At 37.3% G+C, this 22,242-nt stretch overlaps 1 protein-coding gene across 1 annotated transcript in view; it reads right to left on the bottom strand.

Moving 5' to 3' along the window:
• Window positions 1–22,242, bottom strand: part of LOC149069001 (uncharacterized) — a 117,120-nt gene that overhangs the window by 22,179 nt on the left and 72,699 nt on the right. Inside the window, exon 3 of the mRNA XM_089251113.1 lies at window positions 16,647–16,768. Coding sequence (XP_089107239.1) covers window positions 16,647–16,768 — 122 coding nt within the window. The remainder of the gene's footprint in view (window positions 1–16,646; window positions 16,769–22,242) is intronic.

Raw genomic sequence — 22,242 nt, 5'->3', positions numbered from 1 at the left:
CGAAGTGATTCCTCCGGTCTCTTGGCGTTCGTTATAACGGGATTCGACTGTAATGTCCAACTTAATTGCTGGAAACATAAAGTCGTGTACAGTGTAAAGCAGTGTTCTTCAGCGAACCCCCATGCGATCATTTTCATTTACTATTATTACTACATTTTTCTATTATTACTACATGAAGTGTTGTGGACTTAGTGTTGTGAAATTGTAATTTACTACTTCAACTTTTTATGATATGCAAATTATAAGAAAAACATTTTGGATTTGGTGGGAACGCAGCGTATAAATTGACCTCCCTACATGCAGTTCGTGGTGCCTCCACCTTCATTAGGGAGGGGTGTCCACTACAGCAAAAATTTGAGAAACACTGCTGCATAGTACAAATACACACTCTTTTAGAATGAACGAAACATAAACGCATAAAACATAGACTAAGTTCTCACGAAAATTATTGAAGCTTATTTTACTGTTCATTGATAATGATAAATGATAACACAAATGTGAAAAAGTAATATTGTAATTCATTAATGTGTGTATTATATTTAAACTAAGCCGGATAGTACGGAGCCCGAGTATTCTACTGTGATTCCATAAAATTATTTGATTAAAGTTGCCAATCATACCAGCTACGAAATTAGCTTGAATGTTTCAATCACAATTACAGTTAACCCATTGTTTATCACTGTCCCTTTTTTGGGACCCTTACTTCTAAGCAGTGTTTTTGTTGTACCCAGATTTTGAACCGACTGCTATAAGCATTACGAACTGAATAAAAATATTTTAAATTGTTCAATAAGTAATAATTAATCAATAAGTAATAATTAATCAATAATTAACAATTTTAATGCAATAAAACATTTTTTTTTCAAAAAATAGTTTTCTTAGCATATTTGATTCATGTGATCATATTAATGTAATTTTTTTAAGTGAAATTATAGGGTTTTTTTTCGTATTATGAGTGAGTTAAAATAACCATGACTTTTCCTCAAACAAGAGTTTGCCAGTTCAGGGGAGGTTTTCCCCCCAATGCAGGGAAATCTTAATGAATTCGGGGATCCGCTCCCTAACCCTTCCCCAGAGAACGATATAATAAAGGTAATAAAGGTATAATCATAAGATCTTATGAGATTTGTTTTTCAACACTGTGTGAGAAGCTGAGAGGAAACTCCCTTTTTTCTTCAATTTCTTTTTTAATTGAGATAAATAATTTTAGAATAATTGAGTATATAATTTTGGTATTATTCCAAGAAATACGGGAAGGGGAGGGAACGAGAAGTTCTGGACAGATTTTAAAAATTGGTAAACAAATCTATCTACCAATTCACATAGAAAGGTGCGATTTGCATTAAAATAATTCTCACATGTAGTGTTTTCTTTTTGTTGTTTTTTTGATAAATTAAAAAATGGTTGAAATTTCACTCACACAGGTGGCGCTGTAAAACGAAGAACTCGACATTACATAAAATGCAATACAAATAGTGAACATAATTAATGCTTACTATAATAGATTATATTTAAATTATAATAGATTTTTAGATTTTAATAGAATTATAATAGATGTTTACAACTTTTGTTAATTGCATTTTTAATTGGGTTGCTGTATTTTTTAAATATATGACATCCATATTTTTATGGGCATCTTTTTCTCAGCCACCTCGTTGGGCATTTTGCCTGTTGTGGCGTTGTATTTGTATTTGTATTATGTTTACAATTTGCGTTATATAAAAATACTACATTTCGATGTGAGCGCCCTGTTTAGCTCGGACTGCATATAAACGGGTAAAAGGGGTGTTATGTTGAAATATGGTAGTTTTATATTGTACGAAAACTGTCATAAACATTAATTATGCACTGTTTGTGTTGCTTTCTGGGTGTTATGTTGGGGTTTTCCCTTTTACAGCGCCACACATGAGTGAAATTTGAACTTCTTTTTAATTTATCGAAAAAGCAAAAACCTCTTGGCCATAAGAAGCATTTTAGTGCAAATCGCGTGCCAATTGACTGATTTGTTATTAATTCTTGAAATGTGTCAAGGAGTTTTCGTCCACCCTGTATTTCAGAATCAATGGAAATTTATATTTAATGAAAAAAAAATTATTTTAGAATATATAAACAAAATTTAAAATTAACGAAAAAATATTCCAAAATTAAAAAAAAAAGGAAATTTCAGAATCAATGGAAAAACGATCTCAGAATAGATAAAACTCCAATAATTTAGGGTTCTGCTCCCCCTTCAGTCCTGCGTCCGTTGGGCAAACCGGTTAAGAAGCCAGTATGTGAATCTACATAATTCAGTTGGACTCGATGACCCTCGGGCTTCAGGTAAATTGTAAATTTGGCCAGCAATATCTGGAACATTGAAGACCTCTACATCAATACGAACATTTCTCCTATAATAGAGATTCGAACCCCAGTCAGAGATTGTCGCGCAAAACACACGGCTACGATTCACACACAATTCAGGGGCGTACGCATCAACATTTGGAGGGGGCGCAAAAATTTTCTTCCCGAGAAATTTTGCGTTACCATCCTTCGAAAAGTATTCAAGGGGTCTCCAACCTTTTAACATTATACAAAAAACTTTCTTATGTTATGTTTTATACTATTAACAATATTATTTACCCATTAATTTATTCCAAATTTTCACCGTATATATTTGATTGCGTCTGCTATTCTATGTGCTAATACAAAATTTTACTAATTTTTTAATTTTTTTACAAATTTTCAAAAAAAAAAACAAGTTAGCATCGTACTTGAGCACGATGAAATGATATCAATAAAATTGACTAAAAATTGATTCAAAATAAAAGAAACTGTTCAGTTCATAAAATGACGAAAGGGAAAAAATTTTAAATTTCTTTAAAATTTTAATTTTGAACAAGATTGAATGGATAAAATTTTAATATTTTTCATGATTTTATGAACTGGGTAATTTTATTTATTTGCAATCAATTTTTATTCAATTACACATTGATTTTATACAATTTTATTATGGGCGCAAGCATTAATTAATGAACTTTTTGATGAAAATTTGTAAAAAGTTACGTATTGGAGATATGTAAAATATTTTGTACTAGCATAGGATAGCATACACAATCAAATGTGTGCGGCAAAAACTTGAAACAAAAAAATCAATGGATATTTTAAATAATATTTCTACATAAGAAGTTTTTACCCTATAAAAGGTAGGAAGCCCCTTGAATTAATAGAAATTTTCAATATATCAAGGGTGTTTTCTTTAGAAATTTCGATTTCTTCACCGATATATTTTTTTTTCTTCTAATTTTTAGCTTGGGTGGAGGGTACGGGATCCCCAAGTACCCCCGTGCGTACGCCTTTGCTGTAATTCATACAACATACTTTCAGTAGATTTCAACGCACATCGAAAACTTTTCAACGGCTGAAGCTGTTTCTGCTGTCTAAAATTACGTGGTACGCATCCCATAAAGGATTATCACAGGTAATTTCTCAATATGCTAAAAATAATAATAAATAAGTTAGCGAGGGATATAAATATAATTGGTACCGAATCGAAGAAAGATGAACAGGCCTAGAGAAAAAGGCCGAGCAGGTGCAATCTGACGGCCATTTTTTTTTTCTTCTCTCTCTCTCTCTTAAAGGTAATATTCCATCAAGTCATTTTTTGACAAGTTTCTTAAACGGTTAATAGGCCAGCCATACAGAGAAAGAGAGAATCACTGGGCAGTCTGAAGAGTTTATCGCACTGTAATTGTCTATAATCAACGGGTCTCCACGAAGAGAAATGGCAAAAAACAGAGAAAACACTCAATCTATCCATATAACTGATGATATTATATTCGGCCTATCTCATGGTAATCGAACCTCTCACCCACCCGATTCCACAAAATAAAAATAATATAATAATAAACGCTTTTTCTATATATTCGGATAGAGCCGTCACGATTAGTAAATGGTCCGAAGTGGCTTTTTATTTCCCAACCAACCCTTGATCATGCATTTTTCAACATCACTGCTAAAGTGGGAGGAGTTTTCGTTGTTTTTTATATATATACGGAATGTAATTGCAGTGTCACGTTTCTTCTTGGCAATGGAATGGAATCATGCGCACACACACACACACACACGAGGGCCGCAGCATGATTCGATATTTACCCCCCTTGTACGTTTAGATTGTTTGACACTAATAACACCACAGTCAACATCGCTCCTCCCTGATTCAACATAACTCATTGGGGCTTTTCCGTTTTCTTGTTTTTTTTTCTTCCGTACGCTTACGTACGCACATGTAAGTACGCTTCGCCGGGATCGTGCATCATACGAAAATTGATGTGATTCCAGCATTTAAATCTGCGCTCCTCCCATCGTTACGGTCGATTCTTTATCTTGTACGGTGTGTACGCAAGGGCCTAAATGCTACTGATGATACGCTGTTTTTTTTGCTGGTTTTTTTTTCCCCTATCGGAATAGCGTATATCTTTAATTTCTTTTATTATTATTGTTATTTAAGGATCATGGTTGAATCTTGAAGTTATCGTCTTAAGAGATCTCGTTACGTTTTGAGATTTTTTTGTTTTCCACGAATCATAAATCTTAAAAGCTACATCCGGGGAATTCGTTGTCGAGTACTTGTTGTCGACAGCGTGTGTGCTTGTATTCTCTTATCTAATACCTTTTTCTCTTTCTTGTGGCACGAGATTGGTAAATTACAGTGGCTGGACGTGGAATCATATTTCTTTCTTTTCTTATATATATATATACCGTGGATTTCTTTTACTTCTCGACCAATGGTTTTTCTTTTCTCCTCTTTCAACTGGAACTATCAATAACATTCATTTATGAAATCCGAGTGGATTGTGGGCGTTAATTTATTCCAGCTGAGGTTAAATAGTTTCTCTGTAGATTTCGTGGTGATTTTGAAATGGTCCGTGATCCGATACATTAAAGCAAATGACGGATTTTTTTTTTGAAAATTGTCGAAAAATGGTTACAGTCAGTTACTTATACACTTGGGATAATTTTGAAAAAACTTGTACTGAAAAAATCAATCTCTCAATGAAATATTAATATTTAAAAAAAAAAGATACCCCCATTCTGAAGGGTGTGAAAGCTTTTCGTACTGATAATTTAAAAATTTTAGGTGTACATTTAGTAACGAAAAGAGAATAATGTTTGTCCCGTGTTAGGTGCGGATACCCTAACTTGAACAATATAGTTTTTGTGTGTTGACTCATGTTCAAGTGCCTCAGTTTTAACAACTTGAAAGAGGACTTTTTTATAAAAAAAAAGATTTAACCTAAAAACTATTATCAGACTGGAAACCGTTCGGAAATCATTTTATTCATCAAAAATAACGTCATAATCTTTATGACGAAATCACAGAGTAATTTCTCTGGCAAGAAAATATCACACGTCACAGCACACATTCAAAAAAAGGAACATATGAACTTAGAAAGTAAAAACTTTAAAGAAAACCTAGAAAAACCCGAACTATGAAAACTACTTGAAAGTAGAAAAACTTGAAAAACGTTAATATGTACAGCGACTTCGGCTGACTTAAACGAATAAAGAACAAAACATTGAAATGCTTGAAAAGCTCGGGAACAAAAGTGCAGTGATCCTCGGTGGGCACTAAGAGATTAAACAATTCTTTATATCGCATTTTATTGAAACTTCATTAATGTAATCAACACCAGAAAATGAGAACGCACCTGTTTTACCCATGTACGTTCTTATAAAAGGATTGGGAACAGCTGTCCCATCTGAATTAGCATATATGACCATGTAATTAATTTGGAATTGTGGATAACATGGGGCACTGTCCAAGTTGAGTGAAATTTGATTTTTCTTTACTCAAGCAGTGTTGTACTTAATAATGGCGACAGAAAAAAATATTGAACAGGGGAGATCTTATCTAAAATTGCCCTAAATTAAATCAGATACACCCCCCCCCATGTCAAATTCCATTCCTGATATCAAAATCTCTTTAAAAAAAGTCAATGCGTCATATGAGTAGATAATAAAATACAAAGAATCCGTATTACACAGTCAAATGCAAATGAGTTCAGAACTTGTAGAATAATATGCAATATGGACTCGATAAAAATCACATTCAAACAAGTAGGCACACTGTCTGGTAACATGACGATCCCACCTATTTACATGCAACACAAATGTGTGTACTGTGCTCAGATCGGTCTCTTGCAGACTTATAGCAAACCATCTTAGACATTATTCGCTTTTTATATGAACTAACTGCAGTACTTTTTCTTCAAGACTTTTTTTTTGTGGTTCTTCAATGACAGAAAATTTGCATCAGGAATTCGCAAATACTGTCTCGAAATGTGGTAAGCATGTCTCTGCCACTGCAATCACGTCTTCGTAGAAGACAAAAAATGAAGACCCAGAGGAGCGAGCTTGGAACTTTGGACTCACAAATTTAGCAGGGAATTCAGATTCCAGCCGAGAGGTGAGCAGAGACTCACTGGGTTACCCTGATGGAATGGTCTGGGGGAATCAGATGATTGGAGGGGAGTTGCCCATGCAGGTGTCTGAGGCTCCGGAGTGTGATGGAAGCCTTTTTACGCTTCAACCCATCCCCTCGGGGGTAGCAGGCAGTAAGTCATCCTTTGACAGGCATGAATTGATGTCGGATGTAACTGGTAACTCAGTCTTTCCCGAGATATTGGATTGCGTCGATCATGTAGTTAGTCTCATGGTCGCAGACCATCACTATTTTTATCCCACATTTTGTGTGCTTATTCGGGAACACTTTAAAATCTACCCATCTCTCGAAGGGAACAAGTTGTGTGCCGTTCTAATTCCGCTGCTATTCCTTTTAATGTATTCCGTTTTCTTCCCCCTTGAAGTCTTCTTGTTCCATGATCGCGGTCTGGAACAAAACCGTTCACAAAACAATTTTATTGACAAATAATTCCTCAAAAATACGTCTGCGAGATATTATATATCATATATATTCATAAACCTATCGTTACCAATAAGTCTCAGACTCACAGGCCAGTAACTGGGCTAGCGCAACCGAGGAACTGCTTTAGGGTTCCGAACCCAATTGGGGGGGGGGGGGGTCCAGAAAAAATTTACACACTTATTTTCATAATAATAACCCTTTCAAGAGGGACTCTAATAAAAAGTCTGCCTCGCGCCACCGAGAAGGCACGCTATGGTCCTGGAGAACCACAAACATGTCCCAATCATTACTAACAATACGTCTGAGAGATGTAGGGAAATATACTTTAGATACTAATGATACGCTCAAAGACGCAAGTATTCTACAGTTAAAACAAGAAGTCCCAAGTAAGGTCGCTGTCCCAAGAGTGCTTGACTATATAAATTTATTTGAGAAATTTCTTTACGCTAAATCCAAAGCAGTTGTTAATTTTTATATTGTTACTAGTTGATACCCGGCGACGTTGCCCGCCCCGTAAAAAATTTATATATGTATATATTTATTAGCTTATTAATTATTTCTTAATCAAAAAAATTTCTGCATCAAGTAAGAAAAAATTACTTTCATTTTTAAACATTTTAATTAAAAACTTCAGGCAATTGCTTGTGGATACACAATATTTTTTGTTTTCCCATCTGGTGTGTAAATGTACAAACTTTTAGGATTACCAACACGCGAACAGGCGACGTAAAGCTGTCCGTGTGAAAAACAGGCCTCAAGTAGGTTGATACCTGCCACTGCTAACGACTGGCCTTGCGCTTTGTTGATTGTCATGGTAAAAGCTAAACGAATCGGGAACTAATCGCTTGAAAGTGAATGGCATTTCTTCAGTGATAATTGGGACACGTGGAATGAAGACGTCTTCTCCTCCAGCACATCCAGTTAGAATCGTTGCTTCAATTATGTAAGTGTGCAATTTCTTCACGCAGAGTCTGTTGCCATTGCAGAGTATTGGTGTCTCAAAATTTCTTAAAATCATTATAGGTGCTCCGACTTTGACGGTCAAATTGTGTGGTGGCACACCCGGAATATCCAAAGAGTTCAGAAATTCTGCAGGATACAGAACTAAATATCTGTGCCATGTCTGTGACAGTGTCAACCGATTTGTAAGATGTGGAGTCTCCCGGAATAATTTTTAGGATTTTTTCGTTGATCTTGCTCACACTGTCATTTTTCGGTGCCAGAATCGCTCTCTCACAAAGCCACTCATGGTTTCGGTGATTTTGTTGAATTTGTTGAATGTTTGGGAAGACTTTGTCTGCAAGTTCTTGAACTGAATTTAACAACTGGCAAAATCCATTTGGGAACATAATCAGTCCAGTGCTTGGGTCTACGGGAATTCTTCCATTGCCAAGTTTCATCAACTGATGTGAAAATTATGTCAGTGCTGAGTCATTTTGCAGTTGAACTCGCATGTTTGTGGATAATGATAACTTCGTACCAGAGTGTTAACTTTGTGCCAGATTTTTTTAAAATTGAAACTATACCTATACGATGGGCGGTTGATAAGTTAAAGGCCGCATTATCACTTACAGAACACCCTGTGTATAGGCTAGCTGAAATACCCGGCGCTTCCCGGGTTTTCTTCAATTACTGGGAGGATTGGAAAAGTGACAAACCGTTATAAAGGAATAAACTGTTATAATAACAGAATTAAAGGTGTGACAAACCATTGTAAAGGCATATATTCACGTCTCAAAACCCATTGTTGGAAACTACGGTAACCAAAGTAAACGTTCCGAAAGTAATTGTTGAGGCCACAAAACTATTGTTGCCCTACAGTTTTTTGGCCATTTCGGGCATTTACCCAGCTCTGACGAATTTTTAAAGTAGCCTACGGTTCAATCCCGGACCTGTTTGGTATATATGCGAAATCTGGCGATGATCAGTTTAAAACTGTAGATTGTATAAAGAACATACATACAAACATACGGGGGTAGCCAACAGCTGGCCCGTGGCCCGTGAAGTGATTTTGTTGGGCCCGCGACAAGGTAAAAGTACCGTGAAAACGTTAAATTTGTGATCATTATTTGAACTATCGGTTCCAACAGCAGAATTCTTGATTACCAAACTGCTTATAAACTTCTTATTTCTAGTGACGAAATTAATTTAATAACTAATTAATTCAATTGATATTGGAGCGACTTATACACCGAAGTTGCACCACTGATGCGGCCCGCGACGCTATAGCTGACCATTATGTTGGCCCGCGAACAGAAAGAAGTTGGCCACCCTGATATATATGTCTTACTACATATATCATTAAAAGATATATGTAATAAGAATTACAATTATCGATAGCACCATTAATCGAAAATTTATTTATAAATTTTAACTCGCACAATACATAGGTTTATATATTAATTTTAAAAACGTATTGAAAATCGTCTAAAAATGTTATAAATATTTCGAAAGTTTCTCTAGGTTTCCTTTTCTATATAGTATTATTATTATTATAACTACATATGTTTTGCAAACATTACTCTGTTTAAAACAAAATCGTGCGTAGTCAGTTGCCTTATTCAATATATCGAAGGCAGGTAGCATGTGAAAACATAACATTTTGCGTGCTTTTATAGTTTTGTGTCTGATTTTTCAGTGTTGCCATCTATATTTCAGAAGTGAAGTGTAGTGATTGGATGTTTCTACCGTTGTAGGTCTGTAGCTCACGGTGGCGAGATTTCTTAACGGGGAGATTGGCTGGCATTCGCTCTTAGAACACCACTGTAGCTCCAGTGGGGATTCTTACCCGGGTCTTCGCGATGCGGGTTCGTCACTGCGGCCACTCGACCACCACATCGTGGCAGCACAAGCACACCTCTGGCAAGATAAATACATTAGGGCCATGTATATAAATACATTCACACAACACCTATCAACATGTACCGATTCGTTAGAAATTCCGCAGGGGAAATGTCTACGAGATGCATGTAGTAGCAGCGAGTTGCCTTAAACGCGTCATCTATTATACAATAGTTATCAAGACGGTCGTTATCAGTTATAACGACACCTACCAGACCAAAATCAAAAAAATAAAAAATTCCTTCCCCTCCAAGAGCCGATGGTGGACAAACATATTATGCATAGACAGAGTGGACACTGGGCCGACACGATAAGCGATACTATCCGCAACTCGACACGGATTACTGCTACTAAACCACACATGCACCTCGTCCACATTCCTCTGCGGAACCTCTAACGAATTGGCACATGCGGGAAGGTGCGTGTACGTGTAGGGAAACCTGACGTGAAGTTTGTTTCTGTGTAATGCTTGTTATGTTTAAAGTGCTGCCATCTACCACCGATTTTTCTAACTATGAGTGAAGTGAGGTGATTGAGTAATTAATCGTTGTAGGCCTGTTGCTCTCTGTGGCGAGACTTTTTAATGAAGAGATCAGCTCGCATTTGCGCCTCGAAGTTGGGAACTTCGGCCAACCACCACTGCGGCGACGGTGGGGTTCGAACCTGGATCCTCGCGATGCGAGTCCGTCACTATGACCACTCAACCACCACAGCGGCCCTCGACGCGGATTGAAACACGGATTGGAAACCTTAATCTCAGGTTCTTCAACAATCCGTGTCGAGTTGCGGGTTGTATCGCTTATCGCACCGGTCCAGTGTGTACCACGGCTATAAGGATCAACTGGACGCGATGCACTCATCTTGTTGGCGAGAGCTACCCGATATTACGTCTCCGAAGATGTCTGCCACTTACGTGAACAAAAACGTCAGGACGTAATTATCCAGCACGGCAATTGCCATAAATTCCAATATACAATTCGTATTCCAGCTCTTCAAAATTTCCTCAATTCGAAATTTGAATTAGTGTAAAGAGAAAAACCATAATGTTCTCTAATTGTTTTGGGCATTTAAATTATTATATTAGATGTTATACAGGGTGTCCAGTAAGCGCTAATGCTGCCCCTTCATCTGATCAACCGTCCATCGTAGAGGTATGTGATTCCTATTTAAAAGGGGCGTTCAAAAATTACCCTGTACTAGTTTTGAGAGTGATAATACAGTGTGTCACAAAATAAAACGGCCCCCTTTGTCTCATAACTTCCAATTAGAAAGTTGTTGCCCTTTCTCTGTCCCGAGTCCAACAAGAAAAAATCCAAGCTTCTAAGTACAATATTTGAATTTCGGAAAACGGAGGAAGAAGGTTGAGAAAGGGCTATGTGCATAAATGAGGGGGATAGGAGCGTTGTCGTGTTAGTTTTAGCTGTTCTTTCAGAATTTTTCTCAAATTTTCGAATTCCCTATCGTATATTGCTCTAAGAAACGTGGAATTTTTTTTTTCCTGTTGGCCTCGGAAGATACAGGGCAGCAACTTTCCAATTCGAAGTTAGCGGAGAGATCACCATATAAAAACTTAGATTGTTTTTACTTTGTTACACACTGTATTTTCCCTCTCGAAACTAACACCAGCTTTAGCCATATTGAAATTTACTGCCATTAGTGAGATGGAAGCGAAGGCGCTGTCTATCGGTGATCGCCTCGACGTTAGGGAAAGTATCTATATTTTCCCTCCCCCCCCCCACCCACCCACCCACCCACGTACGTTCGAAACCGGGACACTGACAACAACCTCCACGATGGTAAACGAGCATCTTACCACCGTGCCACTCGGGCAACACTCTCAAAACTGGTACAGAGTAGTTTATGAACGCCTTTTAAGCATTTTTTTTTAAATTGGAAATCGTGCTTCTACGACGGACGGTTGATGAGATAAAGGCCGCATTAGCACTTACAGGACACCCTGTATATTATGACGTTATCAGTTGCAGAAAACCTTCGTCGTCATTTGTTAATAATATTCTTCGATGTGCGCAATCCTTTGAAGGGCATCAGACATGGCCGAAAAAAAAAAGCAACCTTGTTTTTCAATGTCCGTGAAATCAAGATCTTTTTTTTTTTTTCCTGGATAAAAACGAGGAAAAAGTTGTGAAAGTTAATTTTGGACACATTCATACAGTTCCGCATCCTCATTGGAATCATGCACCTGAATACATATCGCGCCATTATATAGGATGGTGCGGAGGATAACGTACACCCCGTTATCGAAACACGGTCGCCCATATTTTCTGCTGCGATAAGAAATGGATTTCAAGTAAAACATGCAAGAAAATCCCCCGTTTTTTATTTTTGTGGTTTTCTTTTACCGAACATGATCACTGACGATATATAGCCTATAGACGATAAATGCGTACTCGAAATAGAGAGAAAGTAGCGAAGCGATAGCTGTTGTGTATCTCGTTCGCGTACCACATCGAGACGTCGATGCATGTAATTCATGTCGCGTCGTTGGCGATCATCAGTTGCTTGAACACGAATGATCTTTATCTGGTTGACAGCGGTTTTGATGTAGCTGGTGTGATCAAGTGATCGAGGAGGTGGGGATCGTATCCGCCTCTCTCTGTGCGATCCACTTTTTTGTTTTCTTTTTTCAGTTTATCTCTCTCTCTCGATCCCGATCATAAGGATGATATGAACTGAAATGACGGTCCGGCCCATCGCGTATAAGGCCGGCATTGCTATGAAATTTTGATAAAAGTTCTTTTATCAAACTCGAAAAATTCAACCAATAAGCACATCGGTTACATCCGCTCAAATGTAACCGATGCGCTTATTGGTTGCATTTTTCGAGTTTGATAAAATTAACTTTTATCAAAATTTTATTGTGTGAAGGCAGGAATTACACTATAAAAGTTTAATAAAAGTACCTTTATAAAAGTTGAAAAATGCAATCAATAAGATCATTGGTAACATTCTAGCAAATGCAATCGATCACCTTATTGGTTGTGTTTTTCGAGTTTTAGAAATGAAATTTTATGAAACTTTTATAGTGTAATCCCGGACTAAAAAGCCTTATGATAACTTTATGATATGGCAAACGTGTCCCGGAACCAGAGGATCCGGTAAAACAAAAGTCCAAAAATATATTATGGGGGATTCCTATAAATATTTAATCGTGTAATTGAAAGAGATGTAAACCGATATTGTGAGCACATGGCCATAACTAAGGCCGTTATTACACTATAAAAGTTTGATAAAAGTCCTATTATAAAACATGAAAAATGCAACCAATAAGGTCAACGATTGCATTTTCTAGAATGTAACCAATAACCTTATTAGTTAGATTTTTCAAGTTTTATAAAAGGGATTTTATCAAACTTTTATAGTGTAATACCGGCCTAAAGAGGGAACACGGTAGGTCTGGTTCCCCTAGCGCTGGACTTGGAGGGTGACGCCGAATTAATCCTTTAGCTGCTCCTTCTGCATTACACGGTGCCTAGCCCCAAAATGCGTGCTTGCCCGGCACATAAAGTATGTAATTGCGGCCCTGATTGTGGGTAGTAACATACATACGAGTGTGCACACATTGAACAATTTTCAAGATTAGTTGCTCAACCGTTTCGAGAGAGTGACGGCCCACTTAATTGAGCGATGTGGTAGTGTGCCGCGAGCTGCTGAAGTAATCTGGGACTGAGCCACCAGCAGCTTGAGTAATCAGGAAAAATATGCCACGAACCCTCCCTTCAGTGAACTGGAAATGCCCAGTGGGTAGCTTAAGTGGTCCGGAAATGTGTAGCGGGCCACTTAAGCGATTTGACAATTCCTTATTAGTATTTTAACCTCATGCCCGTTGGTATCCAGTGAAAGAGCGCAGTTCATTTCTCCCAAAATTAGGTTTGAGGCCGCGGGCTGCATTTGTGTTGTCGCCTGGGCCATGGGTTGAACACGTACGGATTAGTTGGTCTAACGTCGATTAGTACGTATACGAATCCTCTTCAGAGCTTCGGGGAAACACAGAATTGAAGATACCTCTAATTTGCATAATGTTCACGATGATTTTTACTGCTCAGTGAGTGCTTAAGATTCCAACACAAAACCATTTTATATGTATTTCACGTGCTGTCATCGACGGCTCTCCCTATAGCTTCTGTTGGAAATCTTTCCGACATCTCAACACTTCCCGAATATAGATCGGACATCCACTGCTGAGTATCACGCGTCACAAATCTAACATCATTGATAATTACACAGAGAAATATCTGAACCTATAAGAAAATGTCGAAAATATATGTCCTCCTACTCCGGAAACAGGGCCGCAATTCCCGGAAACAAAACGCCAAATCGGTAATTACGGGAAAATAAATTTAGCCCCCCCCCCCGCTTCCCCCTAAAAGCTGAAAAGATGGCGTCCCTATCAATATACATAGATAATATATATGTTCTCATGGATATAAATTAGCCTTAATTTTGGATTTAGGAGCAAAAACACGTCTAATGACTTTTTGACACCTGTTTGAGACAAAGAGCGATTCCTCCCGTGTCTTGTTGTTGTTCGGTCCTCACACAATCGATGTAAATTCGCATGTGTGTGTGTGTGGACGGTGGACCCTCCTCCATGCAGTGACTTCAGTACCTCAGGTTTGGTGGTAGTCGACGCAACTAACAACCAGGTATGTATGTATAAGTCGAATGATAATTTTTACGACAAGTTCGCCAGTTCTCTCCCGCTATGTAATTAAGCTGATTCGACAGATGCTTTGGGCTTGGCTTCCAGGCTTTTTCTTTTACATCCTAACCTCCCTCCAGAAAGTTCTTTTTTACATCATGTTGTTGTTGTTGTTTTGGACTCTCCTCCATGGTTGTGTTTTAAGGGGAGTTAGGATTATTAGAGGAAAAAGAGGACGCACATTCTAATGTTATTAATGTGACTTTCAAGCCAATGGTTATAATGATAATTTCGATAGTGATTTTTTTTTTTTAAAGCTAACGCAATGAAAGACCGCAACACATCCGCGGGACCTACCCTTAATGCAAGTCCCACTCTGGTATACCGGAAAGGGACCTACCTAATCATTGACTTCACCACGATCATCATCATCTGAACCATCACATCGATATTATAATATAAAACCATCAATTTGATTCGCCGTTTACATGCGTGATCGTTCTGTCAATGACCGGTTAAATCATTCGGTGATCCTTTGTTTTTTCTGAGTGTCGCTCTTAGCCGTCTATTGCCATCGTTTAAGGAGAATTATCCGATTGGATTAATTTAAAAATCTGATTTCTTCTCTCTCTCTCTCTCTAAGCCTAACTTTTAGCCAATCTTTGAGAATTTGTCCAATCGGAAATTAATTTAATAAATTGGTTTCTTCTCTCTCTCTCTCTCTGGCTCACTTTTAGCCATCTATTGTCATCGTTTAAGAATTTATCCTGTTGGAAATACAGTCAAATTCCGTTATAACGAACTCCAAGAGTCCGTAGAAATCGCTTCGTTATAAAGGAATTGTAGGTTATTTAAAAATGCCCCTGTGTAAACTTATCCGGGGGATTAGAAAAGTGTTCGTTGAAACGAGAATTTCGCTATAACGGTATTCGTTAAAACGGGATTCGACTGTATATATAATTTGGATTAAGGGTATCCCCTAAATTCACAAATACAATAGAACCCGCTTATAACGTTTTTTGAAACACCGCCGTGGAAAAACGTTTTAAGGCAGAAAACACTTTTTAAACGAGAATTAGCACGAGAATGAGTAGCACTAAGCGGGAAAAACGTTCTATCTGGGAACGTTATAAGCGGGATCCACTGCAGTTTAAAAATTCATAAAAATTTTAAAGAATTGGATTTTTTTTTTTTTGGATGCGGTTTGCAAAACAGTGATCGAGACCCAAACGATTTTTTTTTTCTTTTGTATAGAAAATCATTCAGATTTAGTTCAAATTTTGGTTAATAGAGGACACTGCACGGAAGCAAATCAGTGGAAATATACAAACAAATGAGATTCCTATAAAACTAGGGTGTACGATTTTTCTTGCCCTCACTTCTGAGTATCCCTTTGCTATACTGGTTAATTACATGAGGTTTTTATTGTAATATTGACCATGGGTGGGAAAGTAATATTGGTGAAGTCGTTTTTAACCTCAAGCAGGAATCGCTTGCTGAAGCTTTACGAACGTTTTGGACACAGAATAGCTTCAAGAAAAATTCGGGTTCAATTACTCTCGATTTGCCTTTGTGCAGCGCCTTCTATCGACAAAACTTGAACTTTTTTTGTACGAAAAAATATATAATTTAGCTCTTTATTTGTTAGTGTTGTTCTCATGTAGCAACATGTGAGTTTGTAAAACAGAATGTGCTCACATATCTCCTAATTTCTTGACAAGAAAAGCAAAAATGATTTTTAACCCTTGCATTTTGGAGGGAAATGCCCCCCATGCGTGAGGAGGATACATATTGCCGTGCGTTCTCCAACAATGACAGAAAAATTAGTTAACAAAAATTGAATTTTAATGCTATTCAAATGCATGTAAATCATGTAAATACAGCGTATTCCCTGAAATGCAACATCCCGCATTTTTTTTTTATAAATATTGACAATTTTTTTTGTCATGTAATAGTATTCACGATAGCTCATTTGCTTACTTTAGCCCCCCCCCCCTAAAAATTTTCTCCTCTGGATATTTCAGTGCCTACCAAATTAAAGTTTTAAACTAAATTTCTTCGGTACCAAAAAAAAATCCACCTTCATGAGAATTGCACAAACCATATTCAAAAAATCCTCCAATTTTTATGAATTTTTGATTTATTTACAAATTTATGGAACACCCTATACATTTTATTTCGATCGATTTTTGTATCTTTACGGGCAATTAAACGTACCAATTGATTTAATGGTTAACTTACCGATCGCCGTATGGTCCATAGGCAGCGAGTCCCGTAGGGTCGTAAGGGTAACAAGCCGTGGTGGCTCCCTGCGGTAGCGGAGCCCAGGCCCCTCTCGATTCCTTCAGATCGTAAGGATTAGGCTGTAAAAGAAGACAGTGAAAAGATGCGTTCAGAGTTTTTTTTGTAAATACCGGTGAAATTCCGATACAACGATATTCAAGAGACAACGTTATAATATAGAAGGAGTATACAGTCAAACCTCGTTAATGAGTCACTCTTGGGAGAGCAAAAATATGACTTAGTAAGCGCAGTGACTCGTTAAACGGAGTAAGCCATAGCTGTGCCAATTCCTGCCTGAGGACAACTGGGACTTCCAAAAAGTGACCCGTTAAGCGGAGTGACGTGTCAACCGGATGACGCACTAACGAGGTTTGACTGTATTAACACTGAAAAGTGCAACGACATCAGAGAGTAAGTAATATCGTTATACAGGATGTCCCAAAATGTTAGCTTCAGAATGATCTAAATGCACAATAATTTACAAAATATATACAGGGTGATTATCAAAAAACTCTCCCGACATATGGGCCCCTAACTATCATACCATTCACAGAAACTGAATGAAATTTTGGCATAAGGTATTTTGATGTATGCGCTCAAGAATGATATGGAAAACAACAGTGTCACTCTAACAGTTACGGTTACAGTGAGAAAATTTCGAAAATATCAAACGGCAACACCAAGTTTTTTGTATTGGAATGCGATCTCCATACTGAAAAACACTAAATAGCGTTGGAATGGCAACTGTAGCATGAAAATCACCGGTGGAAGATATGCTAAAAGTGAGGACAACCAATAAGGACAGAGAAGCAGCATAAAATAAAGCATTTTATTGTGTTTCACAAATTTTGCACATGACCTTGTGGAGGACTAATCAGGCTGGGATCTCAGCCCATCAAACGAACATTAATGCTCTGGTGCACGGCAAAGTCCTTTTTCCTTGCCAAGCTCCGGGGATTTTCGTGCTACAGGTGCCATTCCAACGCTATTTAGTGTTTTTCAATATGGAGATCGTATTCCAATACAAAAAACTTGGTGTTGCCGTTTGATATTTTCGAAATTTTCTCACTGTAACCGTAACTGTTAGAGTGACACTGTTGTTTTCCATATCATTCTTGGCAAAATACCTTATGCCAAAATTTCATTCAGTTTCTGTGAATGGTATGATAGTTAGGGGCCCATATGTCGGGATAGTTTTTTTATAATCACCCCGTATGTACATAGTGTTGAGAGAGACAAAAAAGTTTCAAGACATTTGAATGACTGGTGTTTGAAAAAATGATCCTTATCTAACAAAAAAACTTGGTTTGTGTGGAGAAAAGAGCATTTTAGTGGAAAACATTAGCATGTGTGTAGCCTACCAGCAGTTTACATTAAAATATTTTAAAAATATTTCTAGTACAGAGGATAGAACAAAAACCTTGAACACAATTAGACACAGAAATTTTCACTTTATTCAAAAAATTTGCTAACCCCTTAATTTCAATAAACAAAGTAATTTTTAATAAATAATTACAAAATTAATAAATCCCAACATATTTTTTGGCGTAATAAACCGCGGATTATATAGTAAGAAATTATAAATTTTTTTAAATTTTAAAATAGTTCTTAAACCCTTTATCCACCGACACTACTTCATCTACTACACTACTAAGCCAGGATAGATGATTTGTTATGCGCTAAGTTATTGTTTCAAAACTAATCCTTTTTTAACTTTAATTAGAACTAAAATGACCTAATAAATAATTTACATGATAATTACTCATTATTGTCATTATATCTTTACATTTTTATTTGTATTATAATTTTCTTCTTATTCTGCTTTTCATAATGAGGTAGATAACGGGTTTTAAATCAGAGCGTCAGGAAAAGGAATTACCAGATAGGCAGTGGTTTTGAATTAATTCTAAAAGCTAAAAATCAAGTTTTAGGATTATATATACGTTACTGCCAAAGCCCGAAGTTGGCCAATTTATGACCCGGCCAATGTTCGAAATTCGGGCTTTCGCCGGCCTCTATAGATCGAACCCTATGCATCCCTATATATGGATCACTAAGATATTGATATTCAGATTCCTTTGATCGTTAGGGTTGCCATAGCTAACCATAATCATCATGGTTAGCTATGTCTAATTATAAATGGTCATAATTACCGCAAAAAAAAGAAGAAATACGCCAACGCGGTGATCACCCTGAATCATAAGTACCGATATAGGGATGTACAGGGATCGATATATAGGGACGGGCAAAAAAGCCCGAATTCCGGAGATTGGCAGGGTCAACTAGGCCTGCTCCGTCGCGAAGAGTTTTGGCCGAAGTGTGAAATGCAGAAATGATTCGGCTTTGGCCGGAGATCCCTGGCCAAAGCTTGATGTGCTTATGTAAAAGGCGGCTCGGTAGAAGCCAAATCCTTTTTTTTTCAATCGCTGACGTGTGATACATGTCTATACATAGCAGCTGCGTTGGATTAGCTCCATGTGAGGAGAGAGAAAAAAAAAGTGAAAATTTGTGAGGAAAACTATGAAAAATAATTCTATAAACATATAGTTTCTTTCTGCTAAATTTGGGAGAGAGAAAATTATTACTGCATCGTGACTGCTGTCTTATGCGTTGCCATAACTAACGTGGATTACCACGAGAAAATACGCCAACTTGACGATGATCCCGAATCATGTCTTTTGTTATCAGACTTTGGATAGGGACCGTAGGCCACTATCCGAATTTCGGACATTGGCTGGGTCAATATTCAATGAAATCGGCAAATTCAATGCTTTGGCAGTGACATATATAAGCAGCAATTTTGTTGCGAGAAATTTTATTTTGATATATCATACAGTATGGGTTCTCAAACGGAAAGTACGAACGGCACTTATTCGCCGCAAATCCTGAACATTTGTAGTAAATACGTGTGGCTTATTGATATGAATTAAAACTTATATTTTTAAGTTAAAAATTATCCTAAATATACATACACTGATAATTTTTATTGCTCTTATAGGGTGTTCCATTAATTTGTAAATAGTTTAGATATTCCAAAAAAATGAAAAAAAAATTATATTTTAATGTGATTTGAAAATAGTTCTTTCACAAAGGTGGATTCTTTTGGTAAAGAAAAAAAAAAATTAGTTCAAATTTTCGTCGACAGGAAGCGCGCCACAAAAGAAAATCGCAGAATTCTGCACTTCTTCCATATCTTCTGTATCCCAAACGTTCGTAAAGCTTCAGATGTCGATTCATGTCCAATGTCAACATAACAATGAAAATCTAATGCAGCCAGCCGTAACGTAAAAATTCAGAAATGAGCGAATAATTGTATACCCCTTACATCATATGACTGTGATTTTCATATTTCCAGTGTTTGGCTTTCGCGCATCGTCCTTTATCGACAAAAAATTGGAACTAATTTTGTGTGTGTGTGTGTGTGTATATATAAAAAAAAATCCCTCTCCGTGAGAAAAGTTTTTCGCAAATATCGCATTTTTCGGAATGCACCAATTTCTTCAATACTTTTTTTTCAAATTTTCTCCCTATTTACGAATTTATTAGACACCCTGTACGAGCGAGAAAAATTAGCAGTGAATGTGGGTTTCGGATAATCTCTATGTTAGTTATTAATAGAGATATAATGCATATGTGCATATGCATTTGCATATTTTGGCCTTTTTCGCATTGATGCATATAAATGCATAAAATCAAAGAATTTTCAGAATAAGTGCATATTTTTGAAGGTTTATTTAAGCGTAATCACACTTTTTTATAATTTTCCAAATAAACATCGCTAATAATACAGTTTGCGGTCACCGGCGGGACAAAAAATTAGTTCGTAAAAGAGGGGTGACCGTTGATCAACCGTGGGTGACCGTGTGCCCCAAAACCCTCCCGTGTAAACCTAATTAAAAAGTTGTTGCCCTGTGTCTTCTCATGCCAAAAAAAAAAAAAAAAAAAAATTCTATGTTTCTAATAAGTGCAATATTCACTGAGGTATTCGAAATAGGGAGGAAAGTTGGGGAAAAAAGCATTAAGTGCGGAAAAAACCCCGTTTCACTCGCATTTTTTGTTTTTTTAACGGTGTTTTTCCCCAAATTTCTTCCATTTTTCGAATTCGAATACCTCAGTGAACAATGCCCTTGTGGAAACATGGATTTTTTTTTTTTCTTGGCATCAGAAGAGAGAGAGAGGGGGCAATAACTTTTTAATTGGGTTTTGGGGCACACACGGGGACTGTATAAAAAGTTATTTTTTCACTTTAATAACTATAAACAAACCCTTGCAACATGAATGACATATCTGAGTACTACATAGTGTTTGGAAACTACTTTTTCTAATTGGAAAGTATGCCTCTAGAATCAACACAGCTCGCCTGTAAAATGCAATTTTCCCCCCGTTTGCTACGGACCCTGCATATATTTCTAATCGATACCTCACTTTCACAATATTTTCTGCATTATTCACCTTCATCATCATATAATATCTTCACACTTCTTATTTTGCATAACCAATGCCAAAATTGTGCTTGGTAAGGGCATGGTCCTCCCCCACCGTTTATCTTGATTTTGCTAGATCCGTTGCATTTTTGTAGTCCAAAAATAGGTAGTCAGAAAATTTACAGTATTTGCTATTATATCCCTATTAACGTCATTTGCTTAGCATACTAACACACTAATGTTTTCGAATCGGTGTAGATATATGAAGAGACTTTGAGAGAGAACCACACACACACTCTCACGTTATAAATCCCAACAATAACTTCTAACGCAATGTTTCTTGACCTTTTTTTTTTGCCCGTGGCCCCCCTTTGAACCATAATACTTTTTTCTCGTGGCTCCCCTGTCTTACCCAGAGTCTTCGATCCTCATCTAGAAACAAGATCTTTTATACGTATTGAATTGATTTTTTTTTTCAGTGAATTTATGCTGAACGAAAATTTTGCAAAGAAGATTGGCCTCCAGACCACTGGCCTAGAATTTATTGAGCTCCCGAATAGTCTGAGGAGGAGCGTCTCAACATCATGGGCCGCCCCTAGGCAAAGTTATACCATGGTAGTCCTATACTTAGCTGGAAATGAACAGCCTGCATATTTCCTACTTATTTTCAAAATTTATTGTACTATACAAAATATCATAAGGTGGGGGGGTCACTTATGGACATGAGACCCCCCGGGCATGACCCCTCACAAGAGTGGGACTGACAGAGCTGTAGCCCGGGCGCTGATATGGTTTTCATCATTTTTTGTTTTTCACGCTATAAATTTTATATAGAGGAGGGATCTGTGAAAAATCTAGCCGGGGGCCTGCGATAAACCACATCCTAGGGAACCTGCTGCAAAATGTAGGCTTTGAGGCCCGGGTGGGTCCTTGTCCTACGACGGCCCTGGTTTTATGGGTGGTTTTGTTGGATTCTGTGATTATATAGTCACCAATATAAAAGTTTTATTTCTTCACACTTTAATTTTTCTTCTCAGCTCTCTGCAGCCCTCCAAACCACCTGTCATGGCTCCTTTCTCCATTTTGTTCCGTGGCCCCCCCCCCCACCCTTGAAATATCCTAGTACCACT

This window comes from Pholcus phalangioides, unplaced genomic scaffold (assembly GCF_987345545.1).
Source record: "Pholcus phalangioides strain wild (caught in Gottingen) unplaced genomic scaffold, Ppha-v1.0 ptg000024l_1, whole genome shotgun sequence".
Classification (NCBI taxonomy): Eukaryota; Metazoa; Arthropoda; class Arachnida; order Araneae; family Pholcidae; genus Pholcus; species Pholcus phalangioides.
This window is presented reverse-complemented; position numbering and strand designations above follow the sequence as displayed.